The 24,707-nt window shown below is 41.8% G+C and overlaps 1 protein-coding gene and 1 long non-coding RNA gene across 6 annotated transcripts in view; one reads left to right on the top strand and one right to left on the bottom strand.

The window, feature by feature from the left end:
* Nucleotides 1–9,799: 9,799 nt before the first annotated feature.
* On the bottom strand, nucleotides 9,800–13,765 carry LOC121675408. The gene is made up of 2 exons (XR_006020070.1): nucleotides 11,409–13,765; nucleotides 9,800–10,725 (listed from the first exon to the last, which is right to left on the bottom strand). It is a non-coding gene; the product is annotated as an uncharacterized LOC121675408 (long non-coding RNA).
* A 190-nt stretch (nucleotides 13,766–13,955) lies between these two features.
* MPPED1 (metallophosphoesterase domain containing 1) overlaps nucleotides 13,956–24,707 on the top strand; it is a 63,846-nt gene continuing 53,094 nt past the window's right edge. The window contains exon 1 of one of the 5 annotated variants that reach the window (XM_042050863.1): nucleotides 13,956–14,036. Coding sequence is in view for 1 of the 5 variants with exons in the window: in XM_042050862.1 (XP_041906796.1) it covers nucleotides 19,483–19,545 (63 nt within the window). In the remaining 4 variants the exon portion in view is untranslated. Of the gene's footprint in view, nucleotides 14,037–14,435; nucleotides 14,547–14,621; nucleotides 14,954–19,266; nucleotides 19,546–23,186; nucleotides 23,880–24,707 lie in introns of those variants that run through there. The other 4 variants (XM_042050864.1, XM_042050867.1, XM_042050862.1 and 1 more) reach the window with 4 other exon arrangements.

Here is a 24,707-nt window from a genome sequence, read left to right as displayed (position 1 = left end):
GTGAGGGGAGATAAACATGATGTGTAACAATAAAACAAATTAATATCTTGTCCACAAACATTAAAAGCTTCTTTCTAGGGTTTTCACTCATGCAGTCATGTTCTCGGTGTGCACATGCAAATCTATCTCTCCCAGAGTACCCCCACAAGTCATTAACAGCTTTTAACAAATTTGCCAGACACCAAGGGTTCCAGACTAACCAAATTTTTCAAGCATTAGTGAATTAAGTGACCAGAAACCTTACAATTAGCTCTGCTGAGGAAAAGAGAGTTATTTAGATTAGGATATTTTTAGATGTCAAGGATCCATGCGAACAACAGTGACCATGCAAGTATCCCAACTATGACAAAATTTTCAGTGAGAGACTGCTCTTCATTGAGACGCTACCGTGGACAACAAGATGTACATCTCCATAAAACACCAGCCTAGTTTTGATATTTAAGGAGTGGACTGCTTCTTTTGGACATTTAATGTCATTAATGGCAAGATTCAGAAGAATGAGAAGATTACTGCAGTGCAGCTGATAAGTGAGGCTGCAAGGCAAAACATCAAGCACCATGTTCCAGGCACATGGGTTTGGTTTTAGAGAGCAGGGAAGGAGGATGGTCCATACCAGTTTGTAGAAGCAGGGTGTTTGCTGGGTTCAAGCTGACAGATATGTCACCAGACAGGCAGTGAGTGCTGAAAGGCAACTGATGACGTTCTGCTCAGTGTGAAAAGTCAATACAACAATTTAAAGTGGAGAGGGAAAGAGAGACAGAGCTATGAGACTGACATCCAAGGACTGTGGCTTCTAGTGGCTTAGCTTGAATAAGTGAAGTTGCTGTTACAAAGCCAAAGGAGAACAGATTGTAGCATCTATGACATGAGACGCAGTATGGCAAGGACCCCTATTTTAGCAAGAGAAGAAGCCAGTCGTGTTTTGAAGAAATATTTGGCAGAGTGAGGAGGAAAAGGAGTGAGGTGTCAGACCATGCCTCTCAAGTTGTGAACCCCTTAGACTAGCTTGGCTTCAGCCTGCTTGTTATCCTCTCTCTGCATATGATACCACCTTTCACATGATTAGCAAAAGCAGCTACGTCACCTCTGCTTGAAGGGGGGGAAAGTCAAACATATGGCAGCCTTCTCAGAGACAGGAAGGCTTTTAAGGATTAATTAATCATCTAGAAATATTACCAAACCTACCTTCGCTAGGGGGTAAAAGGGCTGTTAAATATTTTAATTACATGGGATGACTGCTCTGCTGAAATGTACATATTGAGGTTTGACCAACAGCCATTAAAAGTGTAGGAAATACAAAGCTGCTTAGAAAACATAAAAAGTAAGGGTTGAAAAAGATGAGACTGGAGGAATGATCTGCTTTGAGAAGGGAAATGTGTGCAGGGGAAAATGAAAAGGGCAAAAGTAAAAAATGTAAAGAGCACATAATTAAATTAGATTTTCAGGGTGAAATTTCAAATAAACAGCCACTGATCTCAAACTGATTGCAGGAAAATATCAGGGAACATAGGTACAGGAATACATACAGTCACAATCTCAGTTGTGTGTGTGTACAGGAAATGGGTATATAGGAAAAGTAACAGGGAAAATACCAAAGGTGTTTGGCAGCTACCAAGTGTGGAAGGGGATGTGAAAAGAACAGCCCCAGAAGTTCAGTACTATGAAGATCACTTGCATGAAGAGCACCTCAGTCGGAAGCAACTCTTAGAGAAGTGGAGTGTCTTGAATATTGCAGTAAGATGTGGAATTAACACAAAGTAGCTCAGCTTCCAGTTGGATTTGAGTATGTGCAGCAGTGGAGAGGGATGTTCTACTGCACAGGTTGTACCAGACAGTGACACAAAACCAGCTCAGTCAGAAGGAGCAGGCTGGAGAACTGAGACCCTTGGGGTCACACAGCAGATTTGAAGTGGCCAGGGTTGAAGATAAGAAAAATGCAAAGGGTTGAGTTTCATTTGCTCTATCAACACCTGTAAGACAGGGGTAACAAAATTAATATCAAAGCAGAAAAAGAGAAAAAATTCTTCCTAAAAATCATGAAGAGCAACAAAAATTAATTAAAAAAAGTGGAGCTGAGAAGATTACAGCAATGCATGAAGTGGAAAGGGGACCGATAATTCAAGGTCAGCAAGAAAAGATATCTTAGGGTCTCATTCTGACAGATAATTTATGTAGGGAAGATGGATGAGTACCTGGTGTGAGAGCAGTTTAAGCAAAGTAACAAGAGCCAAATAAACTTTTCTGTGTAGCTTCAACACCACAGGTAGGGTTACCCCACAGTATACTTCTTCTTTGTTGAAGCCATTCTTTTAAGAAACAGTGTTCTCACGCCTACCTGAGTGTTGAATGTGTGGTATTTTTCTGTCAGAAGAAATACAGTTTTCAAGAGTGCAAAAGTGAGTTAGCATTCTCCCTTGTAATACTGTATAAATAAGGTTAGCTTGCCCTCCTACACACAGTCATTTAACATGCTGAAGACAAATTGACTCAATAAATTCTCCTGTCTCAGAAAACAGCGAGAACAACATGTTGATGACATCGAAACAGTAAAAGATTGTATTCTAAATGTTCCAACATCTTTGACACATTATTTCCGAGGTTCTAACATCAGTGGCATGAGATTCCTATTTTCCAACCTTAATAGTATAATCTTTCATGCCTTTTCTTGGCACCATGAACAAAAAAGTTCCTACTGTGGAATTTTTCTTTGTGCTTGTCCCTATTCCTTAACTTTAGAGTGAAAGGATCCACATCTCCCTGTGCCAACATTTTTTTTTCTCCCTACTGTCCATTTGCAAAAAACAAGATGACGGACTGGATCCATGCAGTGGATGAAAGTGAGAAACTAGTTCCTAAAGTGTCATAACTATCCTAGCAAGTAACATGTGTGTTATAACACCTCTTACCTGCTGGCTCACAACTTTGGCCACTGCAGGTTGTTCCAGTTGGAGGAGAAACCAGTTGGTCAGCTGTTTTTCTGATGCCACCCTGTTGGCCTGAGCAGAAGAGGACTCAAAGAAGACTCCTTCTGTCTTTGATTCTGGACAAATAACTTTTTTTGGATTGAAATCTCCATCACTTTTACTGCAGCGTTTCATGAAGAAGATTTACAGCTTCCTATGGCTTACTAGAATTATAAGGGAGGCACTGGGATCCATTCAAGGCAATTCATAGCTGTATCTGTTAACCTCAATTATCACTGCAGCTTAGGATAGCAGGTTTAAACCTATATGTCACCTTCAAAAGGAAATAAAAGTAGAAGAGTCTTTCTAGAGGACTCAATACAAATTACATAATTTTTAGCAGCTGTATCCTATCTATTAGGGTGTTTTCATATGCTACTCCAAATTGTAGCTCAGTGCCCCTGTCTTTGGAGTTTCCCACTCACTGCTCAGATTTCTTTCAGGCTGCTTGCAGAGACACAAGAGACTCCTGAGCAGTGGCAGGTGTATGAGTAGAAATTTCTGGCTGAGGCACCCCACACATTGTGGCCTGGGGGGGGGGGGGGGGGCCCCCAGGGCGAGGGCTTCCTATTGAAATGGCCTTTGCTATTTTGAAGTTGACAAATATTCTCTCAAATATGAGGAGGAGAAAGGGAGAGGGAAACCATCTTATCCCTGGAAATGCTCTCAGTTGGACATGACAATTTATTTCCAGGGCTGAACCCCAAATTATCTTCAATGACACTGCTTGCATTTGCATCAGATCTATGTAGGGCCCTATCCAACGTTTAGCCAGTTTAAGTTTTCCAATCAGATTTGGCTCAAAAGCAAGATTCACAGTTCAATGGAAATTTGAGGGGGCTTTTCAGACTTGATTCCAGTCCAAATCAAATCTAAGTGAGATATTTTCAGGAATTCTTCTGAACTGGAAGTTCCCCAAACCATTCAGCTGCTCAGTGATTATCACAGATAAAATGAGCATTGACTTCACAAAGCAGTGATAGGGACTCAAACTTCCAGTTCCAAGTAGTTCCATCTGTGATGTGTTCTGTGGGGAGGACATAATCATCTCCAAAGTTTGCCAGAAACTTAGGAACTATCTTAGATCGAGTGAAATCAAACATGGCTTAAGATGCTTTTAACAAATCCCCTTTGTCGGAGGAATGACACTTGCTACTGAAAAAGAGTAATCTCTGGCACACCCCTGCAGTCCTGATCTCCCCAGCTGAGAAACTCCAAGCTTCCTTTGAATCTCTCCATGAAAATGAAGGGCTCATGTGCTCTGGGTGTTGTCTCGGCACAGCACCCACACCCAAGGGCAGGGAAGTACTCCTGGCTCACACACTAGGAACATCACTAGTAGATAGTCCTGCTTATCACAGGTTGTCTTTAAATAGGCAAGCATAGGACACTTTGGATTTTCTCCCTTTGGAATGACCTAAATAATTGTTGCTCCACAAGAACTCCATGTAGAAGATTTCCCAAAGTCTTCAGCCTCCAAGCAAGAGTGAGAAGCACTAGCCTAAACTCCCACATGTTCAAAAGGAAAACAAAATGCTAATTTCTGCCTCTTGTTGATAAGAAAGCCAGCAGAACTTCCAGCATCCACTCTGAATTCCTCCACTATCTTATCAGAAATTGTTGCACCAAGATGGTAGGTATTTAATAGATTTTCTATAGTCTCACAATCTACACAAACATTTTGATTCAAAACTTCTTCCCTGACCTGGGAATTACCCACCCCAAAGTTTCAAATCTAGGTAATCCTCTTTGCTACAGTGTGCTCCACTTTGTACCTCTGAGGAAGCAACCTGGGCAGGGCTATTCCCTAGAGGAAGGTGAGCCAAGGGGAATGCTGGGGCCACCAAGGCAGGTGCCTCACTGGCCAGGCTCCAGCCCACAGTACTCCAGGATATCTGGAGGTACAAATCCAGAGATGGTAGCCAGGTCCAACAAAGAACTCAGATCTTAAGGCAAGACTGTGATGATGAGGCAGGTTCAGGTCAAGCTGGGAAATCAGAACATGGGTTCAAATCTGGCTGTACAGCATAGCTCTGACCCCCAGCCTCTCCACCAAAGCTCAGAAAGAAAAGGAAAGGCTGGGCCTGAGCTTAAATGGAGCTCCTGGGCTCTCAAGGAATGTGGGTAGAGAGCTCATGTGGGGCTGGTCAGGGACATTAAGACAGTGTAATCAGGGCCCTGATAATGCCTTCCCAGGTGATCTTTATGTAATTTTGGGAACTGCAAAATTCCCAAGCAAATAATAAATGCTAGTCCTTATTAAAAATATCAGAAAGATCTGCTTAGCAAAATCCTGCTCAAGAGAGGCTTTTCCTATGTCTCAACAGTTCCTAGCAACTTCTGCATCCATTTGTAGCTCATACAAAGGAAATCATAGCACTTTACAACAGCTCAAATAGCCAGCAGTTTTTAAATGATGACATTACACTACATCCTTCTTTTACAGTAGATCTAGAGCCAGCTAATAAAGCTTACAATCTACTGCTTTCTTCCCATCTTTTATACAGAACTTGATGGTAAACTCCAAGCTGTTCCACTGTGAATGGAGTTTTCACTCAGGTGAAAAAACCTCAGGAGTTTTCACTCACACTGGGACAGATTATATTCCAGGAAGGCTGTTGCAAATAGCACAGTACTCTGGTAGCAGATTCTCTCTGTGGGAATAATTCAGTTTCTTGGGAATCCCTGGAGCAACTGTTCCACTAGATTTGCACTTCTGAAAAAATACAGGAGAGGAGGAAAAAAATCACCTCTCCCCAAACGTGCTCATTCCCCCGAACAATCAGTTTTTTGCTCCTTGCTTGTTCAGACTGGCATTTGCAATCAATCCCACAATGAAGTTACTTGGACAAGACATCAATAGCAGTCAACGTTAAGCCCGAATCCATGCGTTTGGGTTACTACAAATCCATAGCACCAGTTATTCCAGTCTGTGGCAGAGCTTAGTTGCCCCTCTGGTTTGGAACCTGAAGAGCCACTGCTGGTCCATTCCCATCAGAAGCCTCTTTCCTACAAGTAGCTGTGCATATACTCTACAGTTTTAACCAGTTGCAGAACACAAGGTAATTTTACTAGTGAGAGTTTAGCCTTTGACTCTTAATAAACTGTCATCCTCTTAAGTAATTTTAATTCCTATATCAATATCCAGTCCATAAACAGTAGCATCAATGTCTAATTGAAAATGAGGTTTGTAGCCCTGGTCAGTTAACAGAGAAAAAGTCAAAAGAACCATTTCATCTCTGAATAGTAAATCACACAATGACCATTGAAATAACAGCATTTTGCTTCCCCTTTTTTGCAAATGTTATGTAATATTGCAAAATACGGGAATAAACCTTTTCTGGTAGGATTAAAGTCCCTCAAAACTGCACATCTGGAAGTCTCTGGGGAGCTCTCTGGTGTCCAAAGATCTTAGGAGTAGAATTTCCCTCCCCACTCTTATATGTGCCAGACCTAAATTCATTCTTTTAACACAATCCCCATTGCTCTGGGTGCAGTTTCAGGACAGCAGCTTTGGGCTGATCCCAACCTATTTGTGAATATATCTAATTTTGTTCAAAGATACTAACATGTGCCCAGGGTGTTATTTAGGTGCAGTGAGTAAGCCAGGAGTAATCCTGGATCAAAGCCTCCTTTAGCAGTGCCTCAAATGTAGCTGCCCACTATGACAATCAAAGGCCACTACATGGAAATGCTGCAAAATTCCCAAGCATTTTCTCTCATTTTTAGGGCCAATTTCTATTGCCAATCTTCACTTAATATTCAGTCTGAAAATCAGATTAAATTTTTACAGAGCCTTGGGAATCATCTATTCATGGAAACTCAGAGCAAGACTTTTAAAGCATTCAAGGTAGTTTCTACGCAGGAACCAAATCTGCCATGGTTTTTTTTCTAACAAGAATTATGGTTGACACACAAGAACAGCTGAAGGCTCAGTTGTGCCCTTCTGATATGTTTTTTCCATGTCCTTTGTGGTCTCTTCATTCTTTGCTTGATGGTAAAAACAGATGAGGTAGGTGTTTGATGTGCTGTTTCTCCCTCTGAGGGCCTGGAGCTGGCTTGGAACACTGCAGCCTTGATCTTTTCTGAATCAAGAAGAAAATCATGACACTCAACCAAAAGGTCTTTTGGGCCATTTTGCAACTGCCTGTTTAAAGCAACAGTACTATATCAGAACAAGTCTAACAGAAACCTCCAATTCCATCTCTCTAGTGTTTCCCCTTATACAACTATGCTTTTTCTCCAGTGGGCTTGCATTTTTATGTTTTACATGGCTCCTTTTTTTTTCCTTTTTGCTGTTCACTACACTTTAGCCACATTAGCAAACATGTAAAAAATCACCCCAGCTCCAGATCTACAAAAATGTAATGCATAACATCCTGCTTTAAACTTTGTCTAAAAGATCATTTCAGCCAAAGTTTTCCTCCTCTGGAAAATTATCATCATACTGAACTGCTTTTGGCATTGTAGGACAATTTGTTCAGAGTTGCAAATTACTTTACAGAACTTACATATTTACTTACAGTATGTACTGAACAGTTCCTCAGAGACTTTGGCACAGGCTAGATTTATAAGGTACCACCTGTCAGCTAACAGTCACCATTAGTCACCCAAATTGCACAAGCAGACAGACTCACTTACTCTGTTTAGTCAGGCTGGCCTAAGGATTGTCATGTTGGAAGCTGTGTCTACTTTGGCCAAATATAGGCTGAAGAGGGTCCTGGCTTTTCCCTTTTGAGTATGGTGCCCCTTGTTTCTGGCTAGTTGTGTAACAGTCTTTATTTTCTTCTGTCAGCATTTAGTCAAACTATTCCTTTGCATTGCTGTAAATTTGCTTTGTCTTGTAAGCCAACTGTGTTACTTTTAAGGATGGCTTGAAGGATGAGACAGGCTCTCCTGCCAGCCTCAGAGCTGTGCTAACAGAGCTCATGGCAGGCAGTTCTCAGCCTCCTTAGGAGTGCTTGCTTCCCATCCTAGAACACTGCTGTGAGAAATGAGAGGTTTATGGGGAAATTCCATTGCTTTTCTATGAGCCAGTAACTCCTTCACTGGCCTTGGTCCAGGGAAACATATATATATATATAAATCTCCTGATAATTTATCTGTTTCAGTGGTATCTGTGCATTCTATAGATTTGCACAGTGCTCTGCAAGTGAGGTGAGGACTCTGGTTTTTCCCTCTTCCTGACTCCTGGCTGTTGTCTAGCCACTACATCTTTAAAACAAAGGCTCAAGACTTCCTCAAGGCTCAGGAGAATGCCATGTCCTTCTGGTGGACAAGGCGTGCAGGTCACAGGTACCTTGTGACCCTCATCCTTTCTGTTCTTTATCCAGCCATCACCTACCAGGGAGAGAGCAGATCATTTGTAGGAGAAGCTAATTATTCCCTTTATGCTTAAACCAAAGGTGCAACAGAATAGGAAACACTGGAGGCCTTTCACCAGGCTGTAAGAGAGTGGTTCCTCAGACGCTGGACTCATCGTCTCACCGAAGGTCAATGAAGTGCAGTTGCTGGAGTGCCAGGAAAGGAAAGGAAGACTCTACTCATGTTTCTCTCTAAATGGTAGATATACACTTCCTTTACCTCTGAATTTCCTTGTCATGATGGGTTTATTTGACTGAATTGTGTGCTTCTCTGATTTAATTGTTATGTTATTAGGGTGAGTAAAATAAAGCTGCAGCTTTTCTTTTGCTGTATTAGTGCAGTTTAATTACATTTGGGAAAGGCAAAAAGGAGAGTGGGAGCTTGCCAACATTAATGCTGTCTGTCATTCACAGCCCATTGATGACAAGGAGTTGAAAGCTTGGCAGTTACTCTGGTAATCAGCAACCTGGCTGATGACGAATGGAAAAGATTATGTGAAATTTCCTGAAAGGGGGAAAAAAAAAGAGTTCTCCAAAGAAATAAAATACAAAATGAGAACAAAGGGCAAAAACCCCAAACCCCAACTTCTAAATCCAACACTAAATCCTTTCCATAATGTTTACATGAAAGACGCTACATGAAACAGATATAATAAATGAAAGTTTTCCAGTAGTAAACTGTGTTTAATGCCTATAAAAGGAATATGTTCCTAAAATAGGAGCACAAATATGTCCACTTAATTGTTGAAATGGACTTTTTCCCCTGAGCTGAAGAATACATATCACTGATAAAAACCAACCAACTAAACAAAAAGCCTTTTATTGCTATAAATGGCCTCTCAGTAATATTTATTAATTTATAACACTGAAAGGCAGCTCATGTCTTAGAGCTGTTCCAAATATATAATTTTACAGATTTCAAAATACAAATACTTTGTTTTCTTTTTTATTCTCGCTACTTAATTTTCTATTTTTAATACAGGAGGGGGCAGATATTTCATCTTGCTCTTAGGAAAATAAGCAACTGCTATTCAGGTTCTAGAGTTATTTGTAGTATCTCAGCCTCTGACACATAGTAGACTTCAAGAAAAATTCATGTTAAATGAAACTTAGAATTACATCAGTGTTTAAGGAGAAATTCTACATTCTACCTGGATTTGCTGTGATCTGTAAAACGCATAATTTGTGACATTTCTCATTTGTCTTAATTAAAAGCTGAATATCATTCTGAAGCTATTTTTTGGCAGCTTTGGGAAGAAGCAACGATGGCTTTTTTGAGGTTTTGTCCTGTCGTTTTTCTGTAGCTGCTGGATATACCTACTCAGTTTCACAAGTCACAGAATTGTGTTTTGGTATTCAAGACTTCAGCTTTTCATTTTGTTCACAGTGGGCAAATGAAAAGGTCCTAAGGTATCTATAGTATTATTAGACCATATTTTTAAGAACGAGAAAAACCCATACACTTGGACAATGTACAATTGTTTGCTGGGCATGCAAGCAATTGTGAGACTTTTGTCCCTTCTATTTTGCCAAACACAGCATAAGACAAGAAAGAAACAAATGGCTTTTAATCATGACATTAAGCAACCCAGGCAATTTAAAGTTTACCAGCAGGCAATGTTGACTGTGCGGGGCTGTGAATAGGGAATTTCTCTTTCACACTGCTGAACAGATACATCACTATGTGGCTCCAGGCTTTTTCCCCACAGGCAGAGTACCACGGCTCCGTATTTTATGAGGAGTTGCAGGGAACACCTAACCACAGCTGAAAGGGGATCACTAAGGTTTACTGGAAAACTACACGAGGCTGATTTGATTGGTAAGTTTAGTGTTAAGAACTAGCTGTGTATTTATTACATTAAAAATATCACACAGGTTAGAGACCTCCTTCCCACTAAAGAAATGACGATGGGATATTAGTCACTCATCAGACCTATTTTCAAATTTTCTGTGGTAAAGATGTAAAATTTAGCAAAGAAACCTGTAAACTTTTAATTTTTTTTGTGTGTGTGTATATGTTAGCAGTGTGAAGTTCCACTGCCTGAGGAACAGGTCTTTCCATCCTGGACAAAATATCATTCTCTCCATGTGATAACCATGCCCAGGCACAACCTCATATTTCTCTGTATTTGTCCAGGTTTCATGGACATAAAGACGTGCCTCAGAGCTCAGGTACACCACATATCCTCATGTCCTGGCAAAGACCACCCAGATTGTGTAGATCAGCTGTTCCTTGCACACGTGCATTCCATCTGATCCCTCAGGAAAGCACTGTTGGAGCGTGAGTCAGACCGGCTTGCGAAGTGCAGACTGGAGTGCACAGGCACAGACGAGCTCGGCAGGGCATGTGCAGGAAGTCTGACATGTCACAGAAGCACAGGGGATGGGGAATGGAGAACCTAAGAGAGGATGGATGGCACATTTCAGAGCTATAGGCTGTCACTCAGCAGTGGTCTACTGCTCCTCTTCAGCTGTGACACTGTGCTGACAGAATTCTGCACTAACTCTTGTCTGTAAAAATCAAACGGCCCAAGAAACACAAAAAAATCCTAAAGTAGGCTGGATTTGTTCGTTTAACGGATGGTTTTGAAGCACAGGTTTAATTTAAACTACGCATAAATAATTGCCAACCACCAAGAAGCCAAATCAAGTACAAAAATTCATCTGAAATGATGCACTGTTATACAGGATTATATTTATTATCCATTTCTCCCTTCCCCACTGATTGTCTGAACTTCATTTGCCCAACTGCCTTTCACTTTAGATAAGGGGATCATTCTCTCTCCTATCAGCTGAAATAAATTTTTGTCTGTTGCTACCTAAGTGCTCAAATAGAGCATTTTCTGTCTTCAAAACTAATCATTCAAAAATGAGATATATAAGCCCTTCCACCTCAAAGTAACAATCTCTTTGTACCATCAAGGGTAACTATTTAGGGGTCCCTTGTTTCATTATGCTATTAATTTGATCAGAATCCCTACAAATACTGTCCTTGCTGGACAACATTTTTCAATAATATCTTCCCCAAAGACTAATTATTTAAAAAAAATCAAGTAACATTTTGTTGAAATTTTGTCTGCACCTCTTAAATTGACACTTGATACTGCAGCTAACTTGAGCTTTCCCCTTGCTGTGGTGCACTGGCAGGAGTCAAGACAATCAATCAAAGAGATGTTTGCTGCTTCTGAGCTTTGGAAGGTGACGCCACCGGCCTGACTGAAGGTCCTGGCTAAGCAGATGGAACAGGATGCAACTGATGCAGGAAAGCAATTTTTGAGAGCTGCCGTTTCTTCTGCAGGCATGGTGAATATCTTCTTTGTTTCAATCCATTTGAGCAGTTCAGTTAGGAACTATTAAAGCTGAAAAATCAACATTAGAGAAGAAAAAGTAAGATTGACTATTTTCCTCTGTCAATCTACAGCTAAACTCAAGTGTGAGAGGGTAAGATCTACTTTCTCTAAGATTGTCAAAGCCATGGCTACCAGAAGCTTCCAATTTAATTCCCATCACATTATTTCAGTCATTTCATAAAATATTTTAAAATGCAAAGATACTTTTGAAACACATCAAGCATATTTAAGATAGTTTTAATGAACAATTTTAAATGACCTCAAGTGAATTTTAATTGAATGTCAGTTTTCATACAACAAGAACCTGATGCAAATCATAAACAACTAAAAATGTCAAGTACTATTCACCCTTTTGTAACAATAGAGGGTGAGAAATTAATTTTTTTGAATAAAATATTTTAAACCAAAGCCAGATGTATTTAATGTGTATAGATATGATGTTAACTCTATAGATACAATGCTAACCTTCAGCTGAAAAATCAAAATAGCCAGATCTGCTAATACTGATTTATGTGACTTATGTTTACATGCTCACCAAAAAAGAAAAATCCATTTCTCTTACAAAAGACAACTAAAATTTAAAAAGTGAAAAGAAGATCTAAGGTACCAAAATCAAATCTTTCTGCTTGTTCTTTTAAAGAATAGTTAAACTTAAGGATTTGCATCCAGCCATCCTTGCCACACCTGGAACATTTAATCAACAATTTTTAATATTAAAGACAAAAATAAATAAGAACAATGCTTAGCACATTTGCTTCTTTTTTTTTTTTTTCTGTAGGAATTTATTACTCATATTTCCCATGGGGAAACCACACAGCCTCAAGATTTCCAAAAAAAGGTGCCTGTAATTACTTTTCTAAGCTTGTATTCATGCATCTGAATAAGTGAATTGATTGTGAATATGTTCTTCAGCTTCTAATAGGTCCTAACCATTAGGCCGATCAAAAATTTTTCAAGCACATTTATATTGTTGCAAAACCGCTGACATGTCAAAATGCAAACTTTCAAGATAAATACGTATGTTTTGCCAGCAATGGAAGCTGTGGGGGAAGGCTTTCAGGTCCAGTTTTGGGGTTCTGAGCCTATGCCCAGAACACGGGAACTTCTCGGGGGGCAGCCGAGGGGTCCCCCCGCCCCGGGCAGAGCCCATGTGCGAGTTTGGCTTCTGCTCAGTCATACAGAACCGTGTGTGGGGGGTAGATGGTTTCCTTTATCTCCTCCAGAGCATTTCCCAGGTCTGTCTGTTTCATCCTGACATAGAAGAAATGTGCAAGGTACAATTTTCTTGTCCAGAACGGGTATTTTCCAGCTCGGGATTTTCAGACGGCTGTTTGACCAGCAGTAAGTCACCATGTGTACTAAACCCAGATGTAATTCCACTAACTGTTGCTGGATATCCAGCACGCTTTCTTGCCTAGCAGGCGATACAGGAACATGCGAACAGGAACTAAATTTATTCTTGTAAGGATTTGAATATTTTTCATTTGAGAATCGCTCTGCAGTTGTGCAGTAAAGCCCTTTACATGTAATTTGCCTCTCCTCAATGCATGCATTTAACTCTCCTGCTCTCTACTCATAATATCATAGGAGTGTAATATTATATATTTATGATTCGACGATGGCCTGATTTTGAAGCAGAGGGAAGCTGTGCGTGCTCGGTGCCTCTGAGAAATACACCAGGCGCTGTCAGGGAAGGGACCTTCCCTTGGCCACCTCCGTGTCCCCTTGTGCCCCGCCAGGACCGGACCTCCGGAGTCCCCCACGACGCCCCCGTGCCCTTCTCGCCCACCACCACCTGCGCTGCCGAAGGGACGGGCGGCTGCTCCCTTAGCCCTGGGGAGATGGCCGGAGAAACCCCCCGGAGTCCCGCAGCGAAACTTCCCCCTGACCGCTGCGGGAAGGATGGGGACGACCGGGACCCCCCCGCGAAAAGCCGGCGCGGAGTTCCTGCCTCCCGACTGCACACACAGGCTACCCAAGGATGCTGCCTCAGCTGTGCCCCGGGCCACGCAGCCCCTCGGCGGGGCCGGAGGACGCAGCCTCCCCTCCCGCCGGAGGCGGCCCCGCGCCGCCCCCGCTGACCCGCGCCCGCGGCGGGAGGGGACAGCCCGCGCTCCGCCGCAGCGCAGCCCGGCCGCGGGCACGGAGCACCGGGGCCATGCAGCGCCGCGGCCCCGGCGCATCACCGCTCCGGCCGGGCGGGGAGGAGGCAGGGCCGGCAGTGGGGGATTCCTGGCCCCCCAAAGGAGGTGGGGGAGGCGGGGGAGGGGAGGCGGGGGGGAGGGGAGGCTGAGCTCCCGGAGAAGGAGACGATCGCTCGCACAAAATCCTGCGTCCTCAAAGCAGCCCCGGCGGGCAGGGTATGTATTTGGGGGGGAGCCCCCGCCCCGCTGCCCCCGAAAGGATGGGGTCGGGGCTGGGTTCCGGGAGGCTGCCCCGGGCGGGAGGATCGCGCGCAGGGCCCGTTCCCGGTGCGGGATCGGTGGAAGGCGGTGAGGTTCGACCGCCTCCCCCGGCTGGGGACCGAGGAGACGGGGGGGATGGGTCCGCCTGTGTTGCCGTGCGAGGGTCTGAAACCCCCCCAGGCGCACCCCCCACCTACCCACCCCCAAGCGCGTCAGGGCTTTGCTTCTCCCAACCAAGCTTCCCCTTGGCTTCTGAAAAAAAATGAAAATATAAATATATATATAATATCAATGCCCCAAAGCTAGAGAGAGTGAGGCGGGCGGGGGGGCCGAGGGGGGGGGGAAGGGCTTTTCTGAGGATCGTGAGAGAGGCGGAGGGAGAGGCGCTGGGAGCCTCGCAGCATCCCGTGCCCCGGCCCCGCGGCGCTGCTGCCGCCGGGCGTGCGGAGCGGGGTGCGGAGCAAGGTAAGGGCTGGCACCGCGCTCCGGGGACCCTGCCTGCCCCTCGGGGGCTGCTCTCCCTGGCCGTGTGAGCTCTTGCTGGCGAGGGCAGGGCGGCCGCTGCCCCGCCGTGCCCCGCCGCCGCCCAGCCGCGAAGTTACTTTGTTCGCAGAGTTGCCGCGGAGGCCGGGCTGGGACCCCCGGGCGCCCCGGCCGCTTGTCCCTTGCGTCCCCCCCCGCCGTGCTCAGTGTCACCAGCCAACACCGCGAAGGAAGCCCCCGTGGAAAAGCCGTGCGCGCCTTCCCCGATAGTTTCCCCTCGCATAGCCGGGGGAAGGGGTGATGGAAGAGGAAGAACTTCCCTTTGTCGTAGGAGAGGATTGAGTGACCTCCAAAGTTTTGTTCCGGGAGGAAACCGCTCGATAAGTTTGGTAGGATTCATGCCGATTTGCATGTAATTTATTGCGCTGTTATTTGGTATCCAGCACGCTCAAAGCAGTAGAGCAGACAAAAAAAAAAAAAGATTGGAGACGTTTAGGTAGAGATTTCAGTTCTTTTCATTGCTTTCTTAGGACCAACGTTTTAAATCTCGAAATTTCAGATGGGTAGTGTGGAATACTAAATAACAATAAATAATAAATGGGTATACTTGTCCGTGGGTAACACAGAGGGTACGGATGGGAAACGTGAAGAGACTGGGCCGATTTTAAACGTTCTATTCTCTTTGGCGGAAGATCAATCAGTAGTTGAAGATTCCTGCTTGCGCAGTCTGTACCTTGACAATATTATCATTAAGAGATCTGCAGATAATGTATGGTATTGATAGCCATTTCAACTTCAGTTAAATGAATTTTTTTGGTTTATTTAGAGTAGTGTAAAGGAGCTTTGGATATTTTGGATAAGCTGATAACTAAGCATGATTATTAAACTTTGTGATTGGCTCGTGATGAAGTGAAGTCTCAGTTTTTTTAAGGTAGATATTTAAAACGCAGGGCTGCATTTTAAAAGTGTATATCTGAAATTTGACTTCCAAAAAATCACGCATCTTTTGAGAAGACCAGTTAGGGAGTCATTGTAAAATGGCAATCTGTGTTGCACCTATTCGTAATAAACAGTTTTGTGATGCCAGACACTGTAAATTATCTGGTAGTGTACTACAAAAATGGGGGGGGGGGGGGGGGAGACTGATTTCTATTTGTATGTGGATTTCTTTGAAACTGTTAAATGTAATAGTTATCCCATGTATGGTACATATGTGAACTGATTAATATTAGTTACTACCCATGAAATTTCAATGGTATGTTTAAACAGTTAGCTTGGCTCTTGCGGTTTGTTTCATTGTGTCAAGCTATCCGAGACACAACAATCTTTAACATTTCTTGCTTGTACATTATCCCCTCTATCTCCGTTCTTCTCTTCCTGCTCTCCTGTGGTGTAATTCAAAGAAGAGTAACTGCAGAGAATACCTGTATATGTTCGAGTGAAGTAAAATGCCCATTTTAAAGATACATGAGTGTTCTTGGTGGACAAGAGCCGTCCCCTCACACCCCGTATGAAAACCTTCCAGGCAGCTATTAGTAAGAGACTTGCTTTGGTGTTAGTTTGTGATGCCAAACAACAAACATTAGAGAATGCAAAGATAAAGCTGGTGCTCTGATCTTTGTTTAAACAGGTCATGGTTTTTATTTAATACTGCATGCTCATTATGGGAACTGTCAGCAGGAACGTAAAGCAGACTGGAGTTCTGATTTGGCATACGTTCATAGATGATTCTGACATTGACATTTCTGCTTCTTCAGTTAATGGTTCATAGAATAGAGTGTTGTTTGTAATCCTATTTGTTCAATTGAATGTACTATATGAAATCAGAAAAAAACCTCTAGACTAATGTCCTTCTCGGAACAAAACATGTTCAGATCTGCTGCCTCAGGTGCAGTCCTCCTGACCTGAAGAGTTACACAGAAGTGGACTTTTCTATTTAGTAGAATGTGTGAAAGTGTATAAAGAGATCATTGGTTTTTAAGTCAGCTAGAGTTCTGCCACTAAATTACAAGGAAGGAGACTCAAATCCCCTGAAACCAGGTAACTGCTTAGTCAATTACCCAGTCAGTTTCTTTTTTTCAGACATATGGAAACAATATCAAATAGTAATTAGAAAGTGCATTCATAATTGAGAATTTTAATGTTTTTCATCCATGAGAACCGTTTTCATCTCAGCTGGTTAATAAACATAATAAAAATAATTCAGTGCAGTCCATTTGATTCTTGCTGAATCTTGTTTTGAAGAATTCAGAGGGGATGTGCAAGGTAAACTGAAGGAAGAGCCTTTCCACATGTTCAGTTACATGAAGGAATATTAGAATACTGCAATGTACAGTATGAACTTTCAAAATAAGACTCAGTGTAGCACTGGAAGCAAAGTGGTCTCTAATTGTTATTTCTAACTTAAAAGAAATGCTTCATTTTAAATCCTGGATATTCTAGGTTATGTTTCAAAATATAAGCAAAGTTGGTAATGTAAGAGAGTTCTTTAAGGTCTTTGGATAGTTATCCTTTAACTTCCTCTTAGAAAATCATCTTTTCAGTCAGTGTTATTACAAATAAAATAGCATGAGAATGTGATGCTCGGGCAAGGTTGCAGAGTGACAGTCCCTGATAAGATCTATTGCAAAAAGTGGCAGAGCTGTTACAGTACTGGCTGGTCCCCTGCTTCTGCAGTAACACCTCTGGAGGTAAAGCAGTTCATTCCTGGAGACTGCTCACTGCTTGACCTCGTTGTTGAAACTGTCAACAAGTGTGACAGTTTTGCCGTGATTTGACAAGGCAGTGGAAATTGTATTAGGATTAACAATTAGCCATCATGGTATACATGTGGTAACTTGCAGTCATAACTGATTTGGGAGTCATTACAGTAGGCTAAACACAAAATGCTTAGCATCTTAGCATCTTCCATTCAGTCACTATTTAAAATGCTATGATTTACTGTGGGAGTAAAGATTGAGTTCACAATATCATTTAAATATGCTATATGCTGTGTCAGACTAATATTAGTGTAGTAGGGATTCATCTTTACTCAGACTGAGAGGTGTAATGCAGATACACATTTCAACTGCAAGTATTAGCCCTCACTTGTTACATGTCTAATTTGTACATTTCTGCTAAAACCAAGATTGTTGTATTTAGTGTATATCACTTTTCTTTACAAGCTCACTTTTTATGTGGCGTGTCCTCTTCACCTTTTAAATTGAATTCCTCTGCCATGCAGTCAGCCCAGCTTCCCTTATGACATCGAGGGTCTTGTCATTGAACCAAAGATTGAAGCCATCAGAGCAGCTGCACAAGTAGCATATGAAGAAGGCTGATGGTGACTGATATTTTTGATTGTTTTTTACATGCTTTCCTAATTGGCTGTTTTGCACAAGCCTCCTTTTTTGCCTGCTCTCGGAATCGCATCATTTCACTTAACGTGCTGTGTAACTCCAGCACCCTGCACGCCACTTTATTCCTTATCACCTTTTCCCTCCTCTCACTGACTCTTATCATATCCCATCTTCTTTCCACTTTTGTCTTTTGTGATGCTAATCTTGCATTATTTTTTCCTTCTCCGTAAAAGAAAATGGAAGGAACACAGTGTGCTGCCATTGCACCGATCATTCCTGTGCTACATTGTTTTCCTCCCATATCCTTTGTTGAGTTTCTGCAGAATGTAATCTGGGGCAGAGGCTGTTTTACTGTAGGGATGTACAGTGTTCAGCATCATTTGTTGCTGGATTTCACCTGGTCTGTGGACACTCATAATATATAGCAATGAAAGGATTATTTTGGCTTTGTGGGACAGCCTTTCTTCTGGTTCTTTGGTAGAAAAGCAAAACATTTCTACTTGGAAGTTTTCTATACTGTATTGCTGTTCTGAGTTTTGTCCCTCAACACTTTGTCCCTAATATGAGTAGATTTTGGTAAAAGTTCAAGACACTTTGCCTGATGTAGTGGGGATGGGGTAGATTAAAGATTAGTTACCGACAGAGGTTAACCATCTTGTACCTTCAACAAGAATGACAATAAAATGTCAATGTCAACAATTTGTCAACATCAAAAAAGTGTTCAGATTTCACCACGTTGATCAAATAAAACAGAAGGGAAAAGAAAATAAAAAAAATGTATGATGAGTTCATTTCAGGACTTGGTTATTTTCCTCCCAAATATTTTTACGTTTTGATCGCCGTTTACTTTCCATCCCTAAACTGTGTAGTTTTATTTTAGCATTTTTTTATGTCACATGAAAATCTTTTCACTAGTGCAAATAAAATTTTTCAAGGGAGTTTTTCAAGCAGCCGGTGAATCAGCTGATGGACAGTGCACAGATCTCGGAGCCACAGTTCAGGGGCAGCCTTTCTTTATCTCGTAGGGGGGCCCTTTGTGGACATGACTTCAGGGTAGGAGGAGTGACTGTTGACTGTTTTTTCCTTACATCAGTCCTGGAGGCAATACCTGGAAAAATAAAGGTAACAAACCCAGTGAGTCCCTCTGTGGACATGAATCAGAGGACATGAAGGGTTTCAATGGGATAGATGCAGCTAAATGAGGGAAAAGTGGAAACAGCAAAAGTAATATGACAGTGTACTTAATTTTCAAAGTTTTGTGTCTAGGACAAAATTGTAGCTGTTAAGGATTTGCTTGATTGATTTTATAATTTATCTTCCGGCCTTAGTAAAAAAAGATACACTGATCTCGGAAGTAGTATCACTATAAATATATTAACATGTGAGCTGTGTTCTACATCCCACCTTTGACATATGTGCTGGTACTTTGGCATTTCATTCATCTTGAGCTACGGGGATACATAGACCACTTCTCTTCTGTGCTGTTGTCCTCTCAAGGGTTGTTAACATCAGATTTCTTTCAGAAATCAGATGCGAATACTGGCAGTAGAAATGAATCCACAGCCGAGAAGTGCTGCTGCATGAAGAGGGAAGACCCTGTGAATTTATTCTACACAATTTGCACTGAAATCAGTTTGGATAAAGTGAGTGTCACAGGCAAGTGGCTTTCAGCCAGCAGGGCTTGTACTAGACTAGGAAATGAGGATGTGGCCAGTTGTCACACTACAGTAAAGAAAAAGAACTTTCTTCAATTAAAAATTAAACCAAACTGTGTCTTAAATATGTTTCAGTACTTACATAGTCTTCTTCTCAGTCAATAATATTTTGAGAGATTCAGGAGTTTAACCAGATGACATTCCCAAATTGCAGACTGAAATGTAGAATCAAGTCTCTACAACCCTAATTTATTCCTGTTGGAATATCCATTTTTTGTAATTTCCCCACATAACCTATATTTTTGGCTATTTTCCTTTAAAATGAGTATTATCATTTGGGGACTTCTAATTTTTCCTGTATGAATATATACACATGGTTTACAGTAACATAGTAGATTATGTATTCCTGCCAGAGACTAAGGCAAATTTTTTAGAGTGAGGAATGATTTCTGTGGCTCTTAGATATTTATTTAAAATTTCCTTCCCTAGAGGTAATTACTTATATAGATTAGCTACCTCTGCAGGTGTTTTTAGATAACTAAAGGTAGTATTGAGCAAAAATAGTATCTTTTTCAGGAAAAAGATTTGGCCTTACTTAAGAAAAATGTATCAATTTAAATATTTCATTGAAATATGACAATATTTTATACATTCAGGCACTATCGTATGTAGGATTACAATAATGCATTTAGCCTGGACAAATATTTAGTCTATTTGTAAATCTTCGAGCACTCCAGTGTTTCAAATATATTGGCTATATGGTAAAGCAGAAGTTTAAGGTGAAAACAAAGCAATATTATCAGGTTGTGTTGATTTTTCAGATTGAATAAATGAACAGTTTATTCATACGGATGAGAAATTGATTCCGAAAATGATACTGCTAATGAGCCAAAATATAATTAAATCTTCATAAATAGAATATTCAGTTGCTGCATAGTTTTGGGAACCAAGTAGGAAAATGAGAAAAAGTAATTTAAAATCATACAATCATTCAAAATAAGACTGACAAAGAAGGTTTCTAGGTGGTAACTGCTTTAAGTAAGTACAGAATTCGATTTTTAGGTAAATGTGCCATTTTTGTGTTTTCTGAACTCAGTGTCTGCACCGTTTCCTGGGTGCCTGCTCAGAACTTTGGTGTACAGTAGGTACAGTATATTTTTGGATGGAACTTCAAGGAAGTGGATATTACCACACAGTCCCAAAACCTTATTAATTTATCTCATTTCCTACTTGCTGTGTCCATATAATCCTTTCATGACAGTTAAAGCTCACAAGTATGTTAGTGTTCTTTATAAAGAAAATAATGAGAGAAATGTGCAATATTTATATTTGAGAGCAAAGGAAGTAATTAATTTCAAGGAAAAAATAATTCAGTCAAGAATTTTCTCATACTGTATGTGACAGGTCGTTACAACCTGCAAAGGAGAACAATGACATATATTTTAGAATGGTGAGAAATACCTTGGAGGATTTTGTTGCTTTTTGTTTTTTTTTGTTTTTTTTTTTAAAGCAGGTTAAGGTGATTGGAATTATAGAGAAATAGGAGGTTTATTGAAGTCACTGATTTTTTTGCATGTTAGAAACCAGATTGCTCGGTGCCCTGTAGATCTGCAGTTAACAAATACATGAGATATATGATGAGGCACTGAAGTATTCATCGATATGTGAAATATGAGGTTCTAAACGGAAGAGGACAAAACCAGTAGGGTTTTGAGGCTTACAGGTAATTCTGAATTATGTCCCCTGGTTTTGCTTATATGGGTGGAAATAGCTATGACTTCCAGGGAAAAGATACGGTCAGAGAACTGAGTATTATTTGACTGACAACAGTTATCGAGTTTAGATTTGCTGGCACAGAAAACCACCTCAGATGTTTTTTTTAAAAGGCTTAGAAGTGCATATTTAGTTTTAGTTATTTTTTAAATGCAATGGGAAATGTTCCTGTCTCCGACAAATCATATTCGTGTAGGAAGCCTAATGATTCCATCGGTAGAAGTGTGAAGGATCAAAATTAAAATCCACAAGTGACTCCATGACATTTGATTGTACTGCCTTCCCTTTAAAGTCCTCATTTCTCAGGTGAGCACACCAGGCTGCCAAGGGGAGGCTCAGTGGTTTTGGTTTCCCAGGACCTGCATTCTGTTTCAGAGGAGGAAGAGGAGAAAGAGGAGAGTATATCCCTCTGGAAGGGCTTTCATCTGCAGAGTGATTTCCCTGGCTCATCCTTTCCCACAGAATAATGCCTTTTTAGGATTATTTCAATATTCATTTTCCAGTGGCAGAACTGAAGATAGCAGATTGATTCCATTGATTGGCCTCTATCTGAACTGTCTGAAATGGGTATTTTAGTAAAAAGCCTTAGTATTTTCAGCTTATTTCTCAGAGTAAGTGGTTTCTTTTCTCGTCTCAGTATGTTCCCTTACTGGTGGTCAGTTTATAACAAGCATTTGTCAGGAGGTTAAAGCAAAAGCAGGAATTTGTGATAGCGAAGCTGGTGGTTGTAAAAATGTTACTGTGACAATTCGGACCATTGATGCAGAGTACTCTGTAATGATTGTTCGGGGGTTTAAATAAAGGGTCTGCTTCCCCTTGTAGGGGATAATCTGATGGTCTGTGAAGGGCACTGTAGTATAGGGAAGACCTGGGCCCTTGCTAAAGCTCTTGGAAGAGTTCCTGGTTAGCAGTGTCCGAGCTTTGCACGAGAAGCAAGTGTGTCACCGTGTGGTCTCACGCTCCTCTTGAAGGTACTTTACTGCTCTTGTCTTACTGGCTTTCCCTGAAAAAAATACAGCTCTGATGTTTTATAGCTTCATGGAAATGCTTCTTTTTTTTTTTCTTTTTTTGATACTACATTTTGTTCTTTCACTGCCTCTCCAAACCCCAGCTTGTCAGGCTGTCTGTGCAAAATGAGCAACGTTTTCTGTAGCTGCCTCTTTGCCCCTGGCCTTGGTACTGCTGAGAGTCCCAGTGTTCTCTTCTTTCTGTGTCTGACTGGTGGTGAAAAATCTGGCAACTGTCCCTGTTCAGGTCTTGCTGGGATGTGCCACAGTCACATTGTGCTTCTTGACCTCCAGATGTTTGCAACTTAGCAAAGTTCATTCCTCAGCAGAGAACACCTTTATAGTTTTCTCCCAATTCGTAACTTCTTTTTTTTTTTTAATATCATTTTCATAATCAATATTTTATCTTGGTTTCTAATTATTATTTCAGTTACATCTGCTTGAGTCATGTTGCTTCAAGTTTGGATTCATATTGTGTGCTGCTGGAAGTATTTTCAAGAAGTGTCAGTGGTGTTTTTAGACTTCAGACAAAAGGTGGATGATGGAGAGAGCAGTGGGGACAGTGGAGTGAGATATGGGGAGGGACAGTGGACATGAGAGTGAGCCTAGAATAAAGCAAAATCTGTGAGTGGGGAAGTGACATTAAAATAAAACATTGGCTTGAAATGAGAAAAAAAAACCCAAAAAGGTAAATAGGATGCATAAAAAGGCTGGGAAGTTTGTGCAAAAGGGGAAATATTTATGCTACGGTGTGAGATACAACACCAGAAATTTCAGGCTGAAAAAAGTTAAAGAAAAATCTTAATACAAAGATTTATTTGAGGATCTCATAAAGTACTTAAATATGTCTGGGTAGTCCTACCTCCCTAGTCCAGTAATTCTTTAGGAGAGATGTTTCAACCCGCACAGTTCATGGCCTGATGTGAAGCCTTCTGAAGGCTGGAGCAGTGTCCACTGTACGCAGTGGAATTTGGGGCCCATTTGAGCACACGCTGGAGAAAACAGCAGGAAAATAATGTACAGAGAACATTCCTGCCTTCAGTAAGAAGATGGCTTAGCTGATTTAATAGCTTTTTCTCAGTCTGTGATTCCAACAGCCAGGTTTGTGATATTTATTTTAGTATTCATGTTCTTGCAGTCCTTTTTACATTTCTCTGTTTTTCCCTGGCAGACATCCCGCAGCTCCATAAGTCTGGGGGAAGAGGATGGTTAGCATGTTGTTGCTGTGGGGATTTGAGTCTTAACTCTCTGTGTTGGTAATGCTGGGCATATAATTTTAAAACTTGCATGCTACAGAAGCAGATAATTATTTCCCTGCTGCATTTTATACTGTGGTTTGGGAAAGCAATACATTTCAGCATATTAAAAGAGAGAAAAAGTTATGAGTTGGGGGACTATTGGAAATGGAAACAGAAAGAGGGGAGTAATGGGTGTCAGTCTGGTTATCAGTCAAGCTGGAAGGAGACAGCTTGTTCTGTCGAACACCAAGAATGTCAGTAGTCAGCCAATCACTTATGCAGGAAGAAAACCATAGACTGAAAGGTAAGGTTCAAAGACATCTGTGTATGTTTCTGAAATGAGCTTGAAATCAGCTTGCTATTGAATTACACTTACTGATCCTGTGTGTTACATAGATGATTTCTGTTTAGCACTGGGTATTCCTATGATTGCTATTTATTTTATTTTTATTGCAGGATCTGTCTCCTTTCTCCTTTCCTTTCTCCTTTCCTTTCCCCCTTCTCCTTTCTCCTTTCCCCTTTCTCCTTTCCCCTTTCTCCTTTCCCCTTTCTCCTTTGCCCTTTCCTTTCCTTTCCTTTCCTTTCCTTTCCTTTCCTTCCCCTTCCCCTTCCCCTTCCCCTTCCCCTTCCCCTTCCCCTTCCCCTTCCCCTTCCCCTTCCCCTTCCCCCTTTCCCCTTTCCCCTTTTCCCTTCCCTCCCCTTCATCCCTGCACATTAGGGAACGAACAATCCCACTGGGAAGGGTTTTTCGGGATAGCACAGCCTCCAGAATTCCATGCTGAGTGGGTTGGGATGGAGGGCACTTGAGGGCTGTAAACAGAGGGATAGGATGGACCCCTCCAGGAAAACTCCAGAAACTCCCCACAACCCCTCAGCAGGACCCGGGAGGGTCTGGCCCCCGGATTCCTCCTGTGGGAGAGCAGGAATTGATGGATTTGCTGGCAGGGAATGGCTGAGTTTTGTGGGAATGCAGCTCCAAGGATGGGTTTGCATCAGCAGAGCTGGGGAGGGAGGATGGGGCTGGGCCCAGCTGGGGGTGCCAGTCAGGCTGTGCCTCCCACATCCATGCAAATCATGGAATTGTGGAATGTCCTGAAGAGGGATCATGGATTCCAGCCCCAGGCCCTGCCCA

The sequence above is a fragment of the Corvus kubaryi genome, unplaced genomic scaffold (assembly GCF_017639235.1).
Source record: "Corvus kubaryi isolate FWS band 111438036 unplaced genomic scaffold, C.kubaryi_AGA036_p1.0 74, whole genome shotgun sequence".
NCBI lineage: Eukaryota > Metazoa > Chordata > Aves > Passeriformes > Corvidae > Corvus > Corvus kubaryi.
This window is presented reverse-complemented; position numbering and strand designations above follow the sequence as displayed.